At 38.2% G+C, this 18544-nt stretch overlaps 2 protein-coding genes and 1 non-coding gene across 4 annotated transcripts in view; 2 read left to right on the top strand and 1 right to left on the bottom strand.

The window, feature by feature from the left end:
- The first annotated feature begins 3670 nt into the window (after positions 1-3670).
- RPS3A (ribosomal protein S3A) lies at positions 3671-7564 on the top strand. The gene is made up of 6 exons (XM_058191984.1): positions 3671-3828; positions 4564-4667; positions 4988-5175; positions 5505-5713; positions 7029-7138; positions 7411-7564. The coding sequence occupies exons 1-6, from the start codon at positions 3767-3769 to the stop codon at positions 7530-7532; spliced, it is 795 nt and encodes a 264-aa protein (XP_058047967.1). The 5' UTR covers positions 3671-3766; the 3' UTR covers positions 7533-7564.
- LOC131203582 (small nucleolar RNA SNORD73) lies at positions 7197-7263 on the top strand. Its single transcript, XR_009156430.1, has one exon. It is a non-coding gene; the product is annotated as a small nucleolar RNA SNORD73 (small nucleolar RNA).
- Positions 7565-8347: 783 nt separating the features above from the next.
- The window catches only part of SH3D19 (SH3 domain containing 19), an 85950-nt gene continuing 75753 nt past the window's right edge, over positions 8348-18544 (bottom strand). For both annotated transcript variants that reach the window (XM_058191982.1, XM_058191983.1), the window contains exons 16-20: positions 16944-17131; positions 15219-15265; positions 14580-14766; positions 13401-13498; positions 8348-12030 (exon numbers count right to left, since the gene is read on the bottom strand). In XM_058191982.1, the coding sequence (XP_058047965.1) occupies positions 11914-12030; positions 13401-13498; positions 14580-14766; positions 15219-15265; positions 16944-17131 (637 nt within the window). In that variant the 3' untranslated portion in view covers positions 8348-11913. The remainder of the gene's footprint in view (positions 12031-13400; positions 13499-14579; positions 14767-15218; positions 15266-16943; positions 17132-18544) is intronic.

The raw sequence follows: 18544 nt of genomic DNA, 5'->3' as shown, positions 1-18544 counted from the left end.
GCCGTCCAACACAGAACCCCTGTGTCACAACCGCAGAAGCCCAGCAGAATTATTAATGGGCGAAGCTCAGGTGCCCACTAGACCGTTTAAATCCAAACTATACACCGGAGGGTTACTAGGGGGGACTCGAAAAAACAAGAGGAATGGACATAGGCGACCGAGTGTGGGCACACAACTATGGTGAAGGCCCGACATGGGTAGCAGGAGAAATCCTAAACATAACAGGTCCAAAATCATACTTGATGGAGATAAAAGACGGCCGAGGATGGAGGCGCCACATAGACCAAATAAGAAAGCATGGCGAACAATCCGAATTAGACGAAACAGGCCCTGACTATACAATGTTTGAATCCACAGCTGACTCAAACCCGGGGAAATCGCAGGACTTATCTGAGTTCCAGGAGGTCCAGCGACGCCAACAGGTTCCATTAGAAAACAGCAGGGACGACTCGGCAAATAATCCAGGGCCGGATGGCCTAGAGGAGGAGCTGAGAGGAGCAAACAGCCCCTCCGCTCAGCTCGACCCACTCCCAGGGAATGAATTGCGCAGGTCCGAAAGAGTCAGGAGACGCCCAGTCTATTTGCGTGATTACGTTGAAAAATAATATGTAAATATCATGTAAATATTGGTAAAGTGTTTTCTGGGAGGGAAGGAGTGTAATGTATCTTTAAATGTTTTGGCGGGAAACAAGCACGTTGCTGATTGGTTGAAGCCGCCGGCTAAACTGTATTTAAGGAGAGGTTTTTCCCCAGCCCGGTTGCTGGGTTCACTGTATATTAAAGAGCTGTTGTCACTACCCTGGTCTCCTGCCTCGTTACTGCCCAAACGTAACAGGTCCTATTATATGACCTAACTAGTGTCCGATCAGCCTCCGAACGACTGGACCTCCAAGAACTCTCTAGGCGTCTTCTCCGGCGTTTCATCTCCCTCAGCTCCTCGGAGAACCGAGGAGCTGGTTGAGACCGACGCCAGGTCAGAGGCCGCAAAGGCACGATACGGTCTAAAGCCCCAGTCGCGGCCCGTTCCCAAGCCACGACTAGTTCCTCAGCCGTGCCGTGAGCCAGACCCTCAGGAAACAGCCCAAGCTTTGTCCGGAACCTCTCCGGGTCCATCAGCCGCCTGGGACGGAACCAACGTATTGGTTCCGTCTCCCTGCAGTGTTGAGTGCGGTCAGAAAGTCCAGGCGAAGGAGGGAGTGATCTGACCATGACAAAGGTTCAGTGACTAAATCCCTCAAGTCCAGATCCTTCAACCACTGATCAGAGATAAAAATCAGGTCCAGCGTGCCTCCCCCAATGTGAGTAGGGCCATCAACTACCTTGAGTCAGGTCCAAGGCCGTCATGGAAGCCATGAACTCCCGAGCTGCTGTCGATGACATGCCGGTCGATGGCAAGTTAAAGTCCCCCGTGACCATAAGTCTGGGGGTCTCAACTGCCACTCCAGCAAGCACCTCCAGGAGCTCAGGCAGGGCTGCTGTCACGCAGCAAGGAGCCAGGTACGTGACAAACAAGCCCATCTGACACCTATGACCCCACCTCACAAAGAGGGATTCACAGCCGGCAATCTGAGGTACAGTGGTCTCCCTCGGCTCTAGACTTTCCTTGATAACAACCGCCACCCCCCCACCCCTACCCTGGGCCCTCGGCTGATGGAATGCTCGGAAACCCAGTGGGCACATTTCAACAAGGGCACGCCCCCCTTCTGTGCCCAACCAGGTTTCCGTAACGCCCATAAGGTCCGCGGAACCCCCCTGGATAAGATCATATATTAGGGGGGCCTTGTTAACCACGGACCGTGTGTTGCACAACATCAGCCGGAGGCCCAGGCTCTGAGGGTCTTGACCATCCGGGGAACGGGAGAAGTCTGAGGGTTTGGGGTACGCGATCGCCTTCAAACATCGAGCGCGCCCCCCCAAAAAACGATGCGAGCCCTCACTTCCGCCATATCTGCCCCTCCCGGGCAGATATGACCTTATCATCATTTTTATGCATATTTTCCATCTCCAAGCTGTATAAACTTGAATGGTTAGTGCATATAAGCATATCAGGTGATGTTTTTTTGTGTAATGAATGAAGGTGTGGCCTAAGGAGATCAACACTCTATATCAATGTGTGCATAATTATTAGGCAGCTTCTTTTCCTCAGGCAAAATAGGCCAAAAAAGAGATTTAAGTGACTCTGAAAAGTCAACAATTGTAAAAAGTCTTTCAGGGGAACGCAGCACTCTTGAAATTGTTAAGATATTGGGGTGTGATTACAGAAACATTTTGTTGCAAATAGTCAACAGGGTTGCAAGAAAAGTGTTGAGAAAAAAAGATGCACATTAAGTGCCAAAGATTTGAGAAGAATCAAATGTGAAGGTACCAGGAAACCATTATCCTCCAGTGTTATCATATTCCAGAACTGCAACCTACCTGGAGTGCCCAGAAGTACAAGGTATTCAATGCTCAGAGACATGGGCAAGGTAAGGAAGGGTGAAACCCGACTACCACTGAACAAGACACATAAGCTGAAACGGCAAGACTAGGCTAAGAAATATCTGAAGACAGATTTTTCAAAGGTTTTATGGACTAAGGAGATGAGAGTGACTCAACAAACCAGATGGATGGGCCCCTGGCTGGATCAGTAATGGGCACAGAGCTTCGCTTCGACTCTGATGCCAGCAAAATGAAGTGGGGTTAAAAGTTAAAGAGAAGAATATCATTGTTTTAAATTTTTGCATATATCTTCAATATCTGACAAATAATTTGACCACCACACTCCTCCATGGGTCGTCAGGCCACACTTTAAGAAACACTGGGCTAGATGATGGAACCAGTTTAGAGGGATTCATGATTTGTTGAATGACCGACCACACAGACAGTACTCATACATCAGCTTGCAGGGTGACTGTAACAGCTCTGAACATTTTTATCAACAATCTGGACCAAAGTGTTAAGGCAATGAGTTGAGGTGCATCCTTAAGCAGGGAAGTCAACATTTGCCTGCTCACAAAGATCCTTTCACCACTCTATGAGATCACAAATTGAACTAGAGCCAACAATGTATGCAGCTGCTAAAAAGGCAACTACTATTTTGAGATTTAAGTGTTTTTTTCCTGGTGGGACCAGTCTATCAGGGTAACCTGGTCTACCCAATTATGGGACAGAGTATACTGCTTGCGCTTTCACCTTTTAGCCCCAATCCAGGAGCCTCAGGACAAACTATTTTGTAAAACATCAATTCAATACTATTTTCAGATTATATATTCCACCAGGGTGCAACTGTGACAGCAAAGTGTATCCTCAAATGTACATTTGTGATTGCCCATGCCCAACGTGGCACGTATGCATACTTTAAGTTTTGTGTGGCAGCCCTTTTATGAATATGTCTTCTCATGCTAATCCCACACACTGTATGGGATTTATTTATTTCCTAAACGCTGAAGGCTCAGAATGGCCATCGGTCTAGAGCAGGGGTCTCCAACCTTGTTGACTTTAAGACTTGTGGACTTCAACTCCCAGAATTCCTCAGGCAGCTTTGCTGGCTGAGGAATTCTGGGAGTTGAAGTCCACAAGTCTTAAAGTCGCTAAGGTTGGAGAGCCCTGCTCCAAAGCACCGAGTAACTCCCACCAGGGGCCGCTGTGATTTTCGCGCCAAGATTGAGAAAAAAAGAGACCAAGCTCGTTTCTCAAAAAACGCGGAAGTCGCGCTCACGTGACCCGGCTCTCGCGTAATATCGTGCTTTTTACGGTTTCCGGCCTCTTTGGTTCCCGGTGCGGTGCTATGGCGGTAGGGAAGAACAAGCGCCTCACCAAAGGAGGCAAGAAAGGTGCCAAGAAGAAAGTGTAAGTGGGGCCTGGGGGAAGCATCGGGGCAAGAGCAGCGCGGCTGAGTGGGACTCGCGGCCCAGGACTATCGGATGCCGTCGATGTTGACTGGATTGGGGCAGGGAAGAGAGAGTGGCCAAAGGAAAGAGGGGCTGACATGGCGGCTCCCAGCAGAAAACCAGCGCGTGGGCACTCGCAAGTCAGAAATGGGCGGGAGGAAAAAGACGCGGAATTACGCCTATTTCGCCAGCTGCCTAAAATTTAAAGGGGTCTCGTGCATTGGCCTCCCGGCAATGAGAAATTAAATCCAAAGCAATCTGGATGGGAGCCACTTCTTTGGTCCGAAAGCTCCAAGGGTTTTCTCGTGCAAATTTGGGAAAGCCGAGAAGGTTGCTTGAAAAGTGGCAGCAAGGATAGTGTGCAGGCCTAATGTCCTAAGGGCTAACTAAATACGAGAGCTTAATCGTGCATCGCTTTTAAACAAATATTCACCAGAAATGCTTTTCTGATTCTGATGCTTTTCTGATCCTCAGCTGTGGATCGCCCGATTCGTGATTTGTGCATGTAAAATGCTATTTCAGTAAAACTATCGGACTTTCGTTCCACTTTAAGACTTGAGGTTTGATTTAAACCTCCCTAAAAATAACTGGAAAGAAGGTGGCATTCCAAGCTGCTCTCGGATCAGCTAGAAAATGCCGGCCTAAATATGAAAAAAGGCCCTTCTGAACATTTTCTTTTTCTTTTGAAAATCAGGGTGGACCCCTTCTCAAAGAAAGACTGGTATGATGTCAAGGCTCCAGCAATGTTCAATATTCGAAACATTGGAAAGACATTAGTTACCAGGACTCAGGGAACAAGTAAGTTACCAAAATAAGAAATGCTGGCTTTTAAGTTATGCTATATTTCTGAAAGACTTAAAACACTAACCAAATACCATTTTTTATTACTGTTTTGAATGTTGTGTTTTGTTTACACATTTTATTGTATATTCCTATATTTATTAAATTTATAGGCTGTCTTTTTCACTTTATAAAGCAATTCTGGGCAGCTTAGAATTATATATACAATTATACATTGCAGTTGTAATTAGTTTGAATGCGGAGGACCGTTTGAAATACATCTTTGAAAGTGATCTGTAGCTCAGTGGTGTTTTTAATTAACTGTTTAATGTTTATAGAAATTGCCTCTGATGGACTGAAAGGCCGTGTATTTGAAGTAAGCCTTGCTGACCTACAGAATGATGAAGTTGCCTTCCGTAAATTTAAGCTGATTACAGAGGATGTCCAGGGGAAAAACTGCCTGACAAACTTTCATGGCATGGATCTCACACGGGATAAAATGTGTTCAATGGTTAAGAAATGGCAGGTTAGTATAAGTACTGGTATGTACTCAAGCTGAACAGTGAATACTGGAATTTTGTTGCTGATGATGGAAGCAAGTAAAATACAGGTTTCAGATGATGGTTGTTCATCAGCTATTTCCATATATCATCAGATCCAGAATGTTAAGTTTCCAAAAATCTTGCTAGTTCTTCTCTGTATTCTGGTATATAAATATGTGAATGGTTCCTAAGCATACTTTGCGAAAATTCCTCTGAACATGGTTATCTTGTATAAATGCTTTAAAAATAGTCAGTATCATCCAGTAAAGCAATTTGACACATTAAAATATCTGTAACTCTTACAATGTTCCAGACTATGATTGAAGCCCACATCGATGTCAAAACGACAGATGGGTATCTTCTACGCCTTTTCTGTGTTGGCTTCACCAAGAAAAGAACCAACCAGATTCGCAAGACTTCCTATGCTCAGCACCAACAGGTCCGCCAAATCCGCAAAAAAATGGTGGAAATCATGACACGTGAAGTACAAACAAATGACTTGAAAGAAGTTGTCAATAAACTGTAGGTGGATTTTTTTAATCTGTGTTTAGTAAGACAGTCTTCAATGGCATGCTACTTTAGAATTTATACGGGTAGTCCTCGACTTAACAGTTCATTTACTTACCGTTCAAAGTTACAATGGCACTGAAAAAGTGACTTTATGACTGTTTTTCACACTTACGACCATTGCAGCATCCAGTCATATGATCAAAATTCAGACGCTTGGCAACTGACTTGTATTTATGATAGTCACAGTGTCCCGTTCATGTGATGAGCTTTTGTGACCTCCTAACAAGCAAAGTCAATGGGGAAGCTGGATTCACTTAACAACCTTGTTATTATGTCTATGAAGATTCTCAGTCATCCAGGTCATGGTTGTCTGAAAAGTGCTTTTTCAAGAGGCAACTGGATTTTGGTTTGCTTTGAAAACATTTTGCTTCTCCAAGAAGGTTCTTCAGCTCTGACCCCACCATTTCCCTACCATCCAGTCAGAGTTGAAGAAGCTGCTTAGATGAGAAGCAAAATGTCTTAAAGAAAAACTAGAAAGTCCAGTTGCCTCTTGAAAAAGCACCTTTGGGGCAGCCTTGTTAGTAACTTGACAATTGCAATGATTCTCTTAACTGTGGCAAGAAAAGTCATAAAATAGGGCAAAGCTCCCTTAACAAATATACTGCTTAACAGAAATTTTGGGCTATATTGTCATAAGTAGAGGACTACCTGTAATAACCTATTTTTTGGATTTGGTATTTAATTATATTTATGTTGAAAGTGTTTTAGATTCTGTAACAATTCAAGTAATTGTGTCCCTTTTAAAGAACTGGAAATTTATAATTTATCTTTCTGGAGATTATTCATAAGATTAGATTTGGGTGAATTTAGTGAATACTCTCTAAGGCAATGATTTAATAAAATAAGTAAATTGACTGGTTTCAATGCCACAACATTCTAAGCCAAGGCAAAATATATCTTATTGTATAATAAAATATGCACATTTTTTCTTAATGTTTTATTCAGCCACATATGGAATTATACCATTCTCATTGCCTTGCTTCATGCTGGGGTAATACATAATCTGGTTTGTTCGCTTTATATTCATGTGTGGACGTAGGGTATTCAGATTGTGGATAAAGATTATATAAACCCAAGTTTATTTAATATTCACATTTATTTCTTTGTGAATGCAGAAGGTTTAGGTTCCAATTTATGCTAGATTATTTTTGTTTACCTCACATATTAGCTTTAATCTATGCCACAGTCACTAGCAATTCTGCAGGTTTTTTGTCTGATTTCTAGTTTGGAGACTTTGAAATAAAACATTTCATTCTTATGATTCTAGGATTCCAGACAGCATTGGTAAAGACATAGAAAAGGCATGTCAATCAATCTACCCCCTTCATGATGTCTATGTTCGGAAAGTTAAAATGCTCAAGAAGCCTAAGTTTGAATGTAAGTTTCTGTCATTGAAAGTGCTGTGCTAGCATTGATTAAGTTTACTTGAAATGGGAATGAATGATGACACTTTGTTTCGGTCCCAGATGAAGAAATGATTACTTTATCCCAATGCTGACATTCCCATAAAACAAGGATATTTTACTAGTTTTTTGTAAGATGTATAATGAATAAGTGAATATTTTAATAGAAAATATAGCACCATTCCTTTAAAATGTGTAATTCTCATGGAATTATATATATTAATTTACTTCCTTAATTATTTGTAGTGGGCAAATTGATGGAACTGCACGGTGAAGGTGGTGGTGCTGGAAAACCATCTGGTGATGAAACTGGTGCCAAAGTAGAACGAGCTGACGGATATGAGCCCCCTGTGCAAGAATCTGTTTAAAATCAGACACAAAATAAAAGACTTCATATAAATAGTGTGGTAATATGCGTTTTTATGGAATAGTTACTTGTATTTTGCATTCATGCCACAATTTTGCTAAGCTACTTCAGCTACCAATTGATCCACTGATGAAACTAGAATTGGTGAACATGTATATTTTATTTCACACAACTGTTGCAATTTGGGTAATGATTATGACTAACAATTCAAGCTACTTTGGATTTTTTTCATGCTTCGTTTTTAAAGATCCAGGTAATAGTGCGCCAAAGCTAAATAATTTTAAAGGTAATCTACATATAATTTGTTATCACTTTTGGTTATTATAGGTTATAGAGCATTTGTAATTGTGATCAGGCCCCTTCTAGTCTTGTGAAAGTATTTAAATTTCTATGCCATCCATTTCACTAATACAGCATCTTTATTATTACATCTTTGGTAGAAACGAATGAGAAATGGATAGCTTTTAAAATCACAGCCCCATTATTTGCTGTATTTGTGTCTTTTTTCTGAAAGTTCAAAACCTCATACATAATACTCCCAATTAAGTATTACCTTCCCAACAATTCTGCTATGTTGGATTTAGAGAGGCAATGAATCCAAAGTTGACCAGCAAGCTTTGTAGGTAAAGAAGAAAGCAGCACACTGTATTGTTATTGCCATTAATCTGTCATTATACTGGTTCTGGGTTATGATTCCCAATCACTTCAAGCCTTAGAGAATGTGTAAAATTTAAATGCATTAAATCAAATGGAAGAAAACTACCTTTAATTGAAGTTTTTAAAAACCGCATTCATTTATGATAAATTTCAGTCCAGTTTGCACAGTTCATTGTTTGTGACAAACACATTTATTGGTTATATACAAATGTAATAATGCCATTAAGCTGAGGAACAACATTTTAATTGATATTAATTTCCTGAAGCAAAAGTATTTTTGTAGATTTGTGTAATCTTCGAAGAAAATTCATTAAACTGATCTGGAGATTAAAAAGCTACTATAATAACCTGGTTCACACTTATATATATACACATAATATTGTATTTGTATCTTCAGCTAACTGCTGTACTTATAGTCATTTGAGAATCTTACAGTGTGATCTATAATACTTTATGGCCTCATTCTAGAAACTGATGCCGGTTTCTTAAATGGGAATGTCATTCGTATTTATCTACATTATTAACACTGTATTAGCCCTTTAGATGGCACTCTTCAAGCGAAGTAGCTGTATTTGGCAATCTGAATACATAGATTGGTAAGATAACAAAGCTTGCTCAGGTGAATCTTTGCTTACTTTAAACAATGATAAATATAAAAGTGATATTTACTACTAATGTAGAAAAAAAGAAATTAGTGCATTTTCATTAGTAACACAAAACAACCATTTCTCAGTCACTGGAAAATTACATGTTGAGGATGAATATGGAAAAATACAAAATCTGAAAATATGTGAGTAAGAAAAATTATAAAAGTCATTTAACAAGCATTGCATTCAGTCTGGTACACTGGTTTTCAGTCAGTACTTGCAATGATCCTCAAAAGCCTAAATACTGCAGCCGACATACAACAAAAAAGGGTCCGTTGTTCCTAAAAAAACACAGCAAAATGAGATGGCAATCAAGGTTGCAGTTGTGAATAATGGGTTATACCTCCAACTAACCAATTTCACATTGATGGTAATAATACTATTTTCATATATTTCAGCTCTTGCATCTTAACGGAAAGCTGGATTTTGTTTATTTTTATATCATGGAATTATTTTATTCTTAAAGAATGACCACAACTAGGAACAAGATAACATTCAAAGTCAACTACCTGAACAGGTTGTGTATTTTCCTCCAGTTTTTAAATTGAAATTGTGATTAGTATTAGTTTGTCCAATGACATCGATATCCTTTATAAGTGCCAAAGCACACCATTGTGAACAGAAAGCATGTATAAAGAAAGTTTTAAGAAATTAAAATGAGGAAACTACCATTTTATGAATAAGCGACACATTCATTGAATCAAAAGCAAAAGGTAAGATTTTTCATTGCTTTTGTCCTCTAAAATAAAATTTGATTTGCACAATATGCCAAACTTCAAACCAAAGTGTAGTTTGGTTTTAAAATTGGCCCTAATTAAAAGCATAGGTGGATTGTGGTCAAAGCATTCCTTGGAAACCAGAAATAACTGCAGCAGGCTTGCTTATCACAATAAGAGGCTGGCTTCTGAATTACAGGCTGCTATGTATTTTATGGCTTAGCAGCTAACTATTAGTTCTGGAAAATAAGAGAGTAAGAGGTCTGCAAAGAGAAGCTGTTCCTGCATGCTTCCCCCCCGCCCCCCTTTACTAGCCAAAGGGCATAGTTCGGAGGAAAAACTGGGCCCTGTGAAAGAATTTTCCTTTTTTTCATCCTTTGGGATTAGGTTTGTTCACATGATTGTTTTGCTATTGAGCCTTCATTATTTATTGTTACTTCTGCCTTACACACAAAAGTAAGGCTTCCAGCAATTATAGGCAAAGCTATGCTGTGTTCTTAGGTAGTGTTTCACCCCCTCCATAAAGGCACAGAGTGAACAGTCAAAAATGTAATATTGGTATTGAACAAGAAAATGGATTTGGGGTACTTTTTACTTAGTCTTGAGAGATAGGAGGATCTATGTTTTAGGTCTTATATTTCATCACTATCAGATTTATAAATATTTAATATTAATTCCTGGAAAAATTGACAGGAAATCAGCATTTTTAAAGAATGTAATTTTAAGAAATATGGGGCAAAAATGGGACTTTAAAAAGTTTAATTTTAAGATGCATTTTTTACGTTAAATTAAATTTACAAAAGTTGGAGATTGAGGAGATGGGAGATAACAAGACAATACAGGCTATAGTTTAATAATATTTACTCTTATGAGATAGTCATGACAGCAAGACCCGTGAAAATTATTCTTCCATCACTTATCATAGATAGTTTTCTGAACACACTTAATTTCTGACAGTAGATTTGATAAGAATAAGGCAATAGGGAGCATTACAGAATTTGAAAGATCCAAAATGATACCAGATTTTTAAAAAGATCCAAGAAGGATGAATCTTTCAAAAGTCACTCTAGATATAAATCAAGATTATGACACAGCAGAACCCATTGGCTGCAAAAAGTAAGAAATCTCTGTAACTGTAATTTTATTTACTGAAAGCAATAAGAAAAGTTACCAGCCTTTCTTATAATAAAATATACACAATTATTCATTAGAAATGCACAAAATGTTAAAGCATGTGCATGTATAGTATGAGGCTTGCAAAAACATTGATACTTTTAATCAAAGCAAGTATTTTGTACCTGCTGAACATTGCATTGGTCCTCTTTGATTGCTTTGCCCAGCCTTATTGTATATATTTTGCATTTATCCATTAAAAAAGGTCAGGCAACAAATGTTGGGACTCGGCACTGTTTGTAAGATCCTGGAGACCCATTAGTAGCTAGGATAGAAAACTGGATCAAACAGACTAATGATCTTCCTAGTCAAAGGCACATAAATCCATTATCATCCAGTTGTTTCAGGATACTTCAATCCAGACTAAAAGTAACTGACGTACTTTTAAACAACTTACTTGGTTTAAGTAAAGAAAAAAACCCAATCCTTTTACCATGATAATCTTATTTATGTCAGGATTTAATGTTTTCATACAGTAAAACATTTCAGTTTCTGAAAACTATAGTGTGGGATATGTATTATTTAAAAAAAAAGCTATTTGAGCAGGGTTTAGTAATTAATTGGACTTCACAGAAAGAATAAAAAGTAAAGGTAAAGGTTTCCCCTGGCCAGTTGTTTCCAACTAGGGGGCAGTGCTCATCTCCATTTCTTAGCTGAGGGAGCCAGCATTGTCTGAAGACATTTCTGTGGTCATGTGGCCAGTATGACTATATGCTGATGCACACAGAATGCTTTTATCTTCCATTGAAGTGGTACCTATTTATCTACTCACATTTGCATGCTTTCGAACTGCTAGGTGGGCAGAAGCTGGAGCACCCATTGCATGGCACTCAGGTCTCAAACCCAGGCTGTCAGGTTTCCAACTGACAAGCTCAGCATCTTTAACTGCTGAGCCATTGCACCCCCACAGAAAGAATATAAAATGATTAAAATGCACCAAGTTTAAATAATAAGGCTTTATATTCCTCGTTTGTTTTTTTTAAAAAAAGTCTGTCCAGGGTCTGCTTAGTATAAACTAAAAACAAAATATTGTACAGTCTAGTAAACATTTTACAAAAATAGTGCAAAAATGCATTTGATAGTCTAGATAAAATGGTCACAGATAGCACTTTTTCTCCTTTGCCCAGAATATAACGTGGTTTTCTTCCAGCAAATTCACTTGTAAAACAATGCTCCAGAATTGGATTTCTTAGGAAAGATGTAGAATTTGGACAAAATTCTTTGGAAATATTCCAAATTTGTCTTGTAATTCTCCACTCATCCATTCTTCATCTACAGATTCTATACTTGTTATGATATCACCAGCCTGTTGAAACAGAAATTGAAACCAACATTATTTGTTTTTCATAATATCCTTGACACATATTTAATACACTTAAAAACTGTAGATTCTTTCTTCTCCCAAATGATACTTTGTTCATTTTTAAATTAGTTTTATATCAGATCAAAAGAATTGATAAAACAATGTTCTATACTAGATTAGCTGATTACCCGGTACTGCCTGGGTATTTATTTATCCCAATCTTGTATTAGACAGGAAAAGGAATGTATTATATGAATTTAGTGTCAAATCAAAGCAATTTTATTCACAGGGTTTTAAAAGTATAAGTACAGTATACAAATTATAAAGTAAAATATTATTCAAATTAAGTATAATATTAATTTGAGACAAAACTTGATTATAAACATTTTTAGTTTCACCTCCAGGAGCAAGAATAAATAAATTCTGTGGTGAACCCACCTTTGAGCAAGCAACATAAAGTTATCCGTGGGAGAAACATGGTGATCTCAAATCCACTCCGCGGTACTAAATAGACTGACCCTGTGACTTATTGAGAATGCATGGCTCAATTTTTTTTCAAAATGTTTTCAATTTTTTTCCCAGAGAATAAGTCATCTGTGTACCAAGTTTGGTTGAAATTGCTTGAGCTGTTCCAGAGTTATGCTGGAACACACCCAAACACACACACATACACACACACACCCCGAGGAGTGTTAGGGGTGTGTTACTCCCACAGAATTTGTTTCCAGAGAGTAAGTCATCTGTGTACCAAGTTTAGTTGAAATTGCTTGAGCTGTTCCAGAGTTATACTGGATTCTATGTATATACATGCATACATAAATACATACATACGTACATATATACATACATACATATGTACGTACGTCCTTTTTTATATAGATAGATAAACAAAATGTCTTAATATGTCAAGTGAAAAAAAAATTCAGAGTAGACCTCATATTCTTTAGGAAAAGTGTTTTAACGTTGTGACCACTAGAAGCTTTGCAGTTAAGATAATTTCTTAGAGAAAAAATAAATTAAGTGGATAAGTTTCACTGAAGTATTTTTATAGATTATAGTAACAGTTATAATAGAATATCAGCCCACTTTTCAGTTGCATTCAGTTCATTACAGAAACAGAAACTGTGTTCTGGCTGGTTCATGCATCACAGTAAATCAAGATAATCTTAAATCCAACAGTGGATTTTTCTATAGGTTGTTTATTTCAAACAGAATTTTTTGCAGTATAAAAAAGAAGAAACCCAAAATAAATACAATTTTGCAACAATTTCCCTAATTTTTATGCTGCAGGAGAAATGCAGGACGGTATTTTTCACAATGATAAAATATAATGTCTTTATCACTGCAGAATTGTTATGTTTAAATATGCTTACTTTGAAAGAAAGTTCATCTATGTTCTCTGCCTGGAAGTCATATAGGGCCTTAGCTTTTGGTTTCTTCTCTTCCTGAGGTTCTGATGACTGCATTCCACCTGTAAGATACGATGATCCAATTAAGTTACTATCTTTGGGATAATATAAGAATTTTTTTTTTTGCTAATATCTTAATTTGGTTTGAGGTTAACTACGTGAAGGGAATGAAAAGCACAACTCTTTTGCATGAAGTTTAATTTATGCCTTTTTCCTTTGAAAAAAATCTACTTGTACTTATTAAAAAAAACAAAACGAAGTGTTTTACTAATTATCAAATAGGAATAAAAATATATTTCCTTCATTTTTCAAACGGAAATGACACCGTTGTTCTTATATTGGACAAAAGCAAGCATGAATTACTTTTTCATGTCATAAACCTTAATTTCTTACCTTGGTAATTAACCAAGAAAGTTGCCTTGGAATAATATCAAGTCACTAGGGGGATTCTGATTGACATCTTCAACCATTCCAGACTTTACCACCAGGGTGTGCTCATGATCAGTTTATAAGGTACACTAGCCACACTACCAGAATACCGTAAAAGAGCTATTAAATCATTGCAATATATTCTAGGTAATTTATGAGGCCAGACTGTGGGTATCATCATGCTTTTCTGTATGAAATGGCAGAGAAAGCATTTATTATGATGATGATGATCCTTTGCAAGTATGTAAGTGAGGAAGGCATATTGCTACTTGTATCACAGATAATTTATTTATTTGATTTTTATCCCGCCTTTATTATTTACAAAGTAATACTCAAAGTAATACCTCCTTCCTTTTATTTTTCCCATAACAACAACTTGTATGTAGATTGGGCTGAGAGAGAGTGACTGGCCAAAAATCACTCAGCCTAGAGTAGGACTAGAACTCGCCCCCTAGAGAACAATGCATTCACTTACAACCTGCTGTTCACTTTACAATTGCAGTGTTTGCTTTATAACCACAATATTCCTTTTACGACTATCATGTTCCCTTAACAACTGTTGCAAAAAAGGTTGCAAAATTGAGCCAGTTTATGACCATCATGACCTATAAAGGAAATTGTGGCTCAATTACAGTTGTGAATCAAGGACCACCTGTATCTTTATAGCTTGTACAACAGGATGAAAGCAGTTTCATTTTTCTTTCAGCACTGTACCTGAACAAACATGAACAAACACAGCTGGGAAAATGCCTTCCTTTCCATTTATCCTCCCTCTGTACCACTCTGAATCCAGTTGTTCTAATATCAAAATACGATCTCCTTTTTTAAATGATAAATCTTCCTGTGTTTCTGCTGTAAAGTCATGAAGAGCATCACACCACTGTCCAGCTTCTCCTTCCAGCTTTGAAAAAAAAAGAAAACACAGGCATGTAAGCTTTATAAACTTTCTAGTGTTACTGAGAAAACAACACTGGCTGCCAATCAATTCTATACACATCATTTAATAGGCTTAAAACAGATTAATTACTTCAGTACAGGGGTCTGCAAACTTGGCTCTTTTAAGACTTGTGGACTTCAACTCCCAGAGTTCCTCAGCCAGCTGAGGAAGCCACAAGTCTTAAAAGAGCCAAGTCTTAAAAGAGCCAAGTTTGCAGACCCTTGCTTTAGTGCAATTAATTAACAGATTAGGAAAAAGTAATATTTAACCCTGCAATGGACAAAGTAAGTGAATCTTTTTGTTTCTTCTAATCATGTATATTAGAATAACAGATTGTGCCTGGTTGATTACATGCTATAAATTACATATTTACATATGTAATTTATTTACATGCTATAAAATGATAAATATATTACCTGTGTCATTGATCCTGAACGTTTACTCAGCGGGAAACCACCATCACCTATATAAAACATTAACAAATAAACATTATCGTAATTTTTAAAATACTACTCAGAGTTTAAATATAGTCTCTGCCAGTAATATTCATAACATAATACATACAGATAAAATCAATTCCAAGAAACAATTCAGTGGTGGCATTCAGCCGGTTTGGGTGAACCAGTAGCGGTGGGAAGTGGGCTCCGCCCACCCACCTGGACATCGTCACGTCCCGTTTTTGACCCTCTGCGCCTGCACGGAAGGCTCTGGCGCACGCTCTCATATTTGCAAACAGGTAGCAAAAGTAAGTGAATACCACCCCTGAAACAATTGTTGAAAATCTTAAACAGAATGGCTGGATCCATGTATCACACTAACCAGTAATGTTGTTTGTTTTACATTCTGCAGACTGGAAAACCTAGCCATTGTGGTTAATAAACTGTAATTAACCGATTTATAAATTGTATAGCCAATTTTATCATTAAACCAGCTTAGTGTGTGCAGAGAACGCAGCCAGATGAGGTTTATTTAACAAAACAGGGTTATCTCTCATTTTGGTGTGATTTGTGAAACCGACCTCAGAAGATGTGTGTGTGTATCTTACCTCTAAAAATGGCAGATGATGTTTCTCTAAATGTCTGAATTATATTGATGCATAATGTAAAGGAAACAATTGTTTCTTCATATAATTTGATTCACTATAAAAAAAAATTCTATTGTATCCCACCCTATCATTGCTTTTAAAAGGATAAAAAGCCCTGAGTAATATAGAAAATTGACCGTAGGCCTGAGAGAGGCATTTCAGCAAAAATAATCTTAGTGCTGATAAATTTTAGGGGGGACTTTTCTCAAATTGCCTTCTAAACCAGCGTAAGAGGAAGCATGTGATTTCTGTCATTCTTTGACCAAGTATTTTGGGGACTACACAGTTTAGGATTGAATGATAAGACAGAATGCACTGAATGGTTCCTTAATGCAACCTAATACTAGTACAGTTTATCACACACATGCATACAGATAGTCCTCGACATATGACTACAACATTGGGTTGCTAAGCAAGGCAGTTGTTAAGTGAGTTTTGTCCCATTTTACAACCTTTCTTGTCAGCATTGTTAAGTGAATTGTTGCAATAGTTAAATTAGTAACACGGTTATTACGGTAAGTGAATCTGGCTTCCCCATTGACTTGACTTGTTAGAAGGTCACAAAAAATGATCACATGATCCTGGGACATTGCCACTGTTCTAAATATGAGTCAGTTGCCAAGCGGCTAAATTTTGATCACGTGACCATGGGGATGCTGCAATGGTTGTGTGAAAAATAATCATAGTCATTTTTTTCATTGCCGTTGTAACTATAAATAGTAAGTAAATGAACTGTTGTGAGGATTACCAGTACAATAGTTATTATAAAATTTTGTAAAAGTGCTAAGATTCAGCTCACACTTTATTCTTTCATTGTATACCTGTAGCATACATATGTTTAAAATTGTGCTTTCATGTTAACACAGGCATAGCATGAATATACAAAAATACTGATTTATATAATACATACAATATCAATGAAGAAGGCTAAAATTTCTAATTTTGGTATGTGTTCTTCTGTACCCAAACATGTCTTTATTAATAAGGCATTTTGGTCACATTAATTATTTACTGTGAGATGCTATTTTTTCTTCACCAGTTGGTTAGTTGTTTTTACCTGATTCAGGTAGATCTTCAATAACGTCCACAAAATTTAAGGGAAAAATTCCAGAAGTACCTCTCAGTTCTCCTTTGGCCCATTCTTCATTAATATACCCTTTTAAAATAATAACTTCACCTTCTGAAAAACTTAATTCATCTTTCAGGTCTCCAATATATTCAAATCTAGCTCTGCATCTTGGGCCTCTAAAATAACAAAGAAAAAAAATAGTAAAAGGAAAAATATCATCCTTTCATTTGTTTCACTTATGCTTCTGAGTTTACTGCATTAAATATATATTCGCTATTAATACAAAAAAAGTAAAACCATTTTACATCATTTAGGCCCATGTTTTTATATTTGTCTGTTAGACCTGTATCACGTATTTATTATTTGAATGATTTCTCTACCAGAAGAACTTCAAAGAAATGTACACTTCACAGTCTTTTTTTTTGGCCACAATATATATATATATATTTCTATCATATATTGTATCTGTATTAGATGTAGTTAAAAAAATGTGTATGTGTGTGTATACACACACACACACACACATTCCAGTGTTAGTACAGTTAGTCCTCATTTATTGATCATTTTTCAGCAACCATTCAAAGTTATGATGGTGCTGAAAACATAACTTTAAGGTCCTGTTGTGTCTCGCCCAATCTCACCACAGCCGGGGCCTGCTTATCTGCTTCCGAACACGGAGGAATGTTCTAGTATGCCTCCCGGCCCCAGCCCTGGCTCCATGCCCAGACAGGCTGAAGAGGAGGAAATATCTCCAGCCCCCAGCTCTGGCTCCATGCCCAGGCAAACGGAGCAACTAGACCCCTCCCCCTCCTCCACAGCATGTGAACCTGAGGGAGGTCTATTGCCAACAGCTGCTGACTGGAGTGACCCTCGCATCAGAAGACTTGCTAGGTGGAGGCAACAGAAGGAAGGGAGGGGCAGGCCTGGATAAGTGCTGAGTCATGGAGCCACACCCCATGGCCTATATAAAGGATCTGCTTTCTGGCATTCTCTGAGTCAGGCAAAGTCTAAACATATCTTGCTGAAGTCACTTTCTGATCTCCTGCCTGCCCTGAGGACTTTGCTAGGACTTTGGCAGAGCTGCAGAGGCACGCCTGATTCGGATTTCCCTGACCCGGCCGTCAGCGGAGGAGTGGGACACGACAGGTCCATTTACAACCTTCGCATAATTCCTGTCATGTGATTGTTGCTGACCACTGCCAAGCAGAGAAATTCAGAAAGAATACATTGCAAGAGAATTGACTCTTTGCTCTTGTGTAATTGAAAGCAATTTGATCCCAGCTGCAGCCTTTGTCTGGGACCCATTGGTGACCAATGCAAACAGCTTGCATTACATTTTTCTTGCCAGTCTCTCTTGTCTTGGGGTGGGGGTGGGGGGGAGAAATGCATTTTTACACAATCTCTCCTTTGCCTGACCATTCCTCCACCCCTGCTGAAAGGAGTGATTGGAGAGAAAGAGAATTCAAGAGAATAAGCTTTTTTAGACATCAAGACAATAAGATTTGGATAGCACCAAATGGTTAAGCATCTAACAAAGAGAGTTAAAAACAATATAGTCAGTCTCCAAAAGACTTGAGATATGCCATTTG

The sequence above is a fragment of the Ahaetulla prasina genome, chromosome 8 (assembly GCF_028640845.1).
Source record: "Ahaetulla prasina isolate Xishuangbanna chromosome 8, ASM2864084v1, whole genome shotgun sequence".
NCBI lineage: Eukaryota > Metazoa > Chordata > Lepidosauria > Squamata > Colubridae > Ahaetulla > Ahaetulla prasina.
The sequence above is the reverse complement of the archived record's forward strand: the minus strand, read 5'-3'. Positions and strand labels throughout refer to the sequence as shown.

What these genes read in the sequence shown, in the direction of transcription:
- RPS3A (XM_058191984.1), top strand. Translation starts at nt 3,767, where the DNA reads ATGGCGGTAGGGAAGAACAAGCGCCTCACCAAAGGAGGCAAGAAAGGT. An exon ending in TACCAGGACTCAGGGAACAA is followed by an intron (nt 4,668 to 4,987) that starts GTAAGTTACCAA and finishes TAATGTTTATAG; the next exon opens with AAATTGCCTCTGATGGACTG. An exon ending in CAATGGTTAAGAAATGGCAG is followed by an intron (nt 5,176 to 5,504) that starts GTTAGTATAAGT and finishes ACAATGTTCCAG; the next exon opens with ACTATGATTGAAGCCCACAT.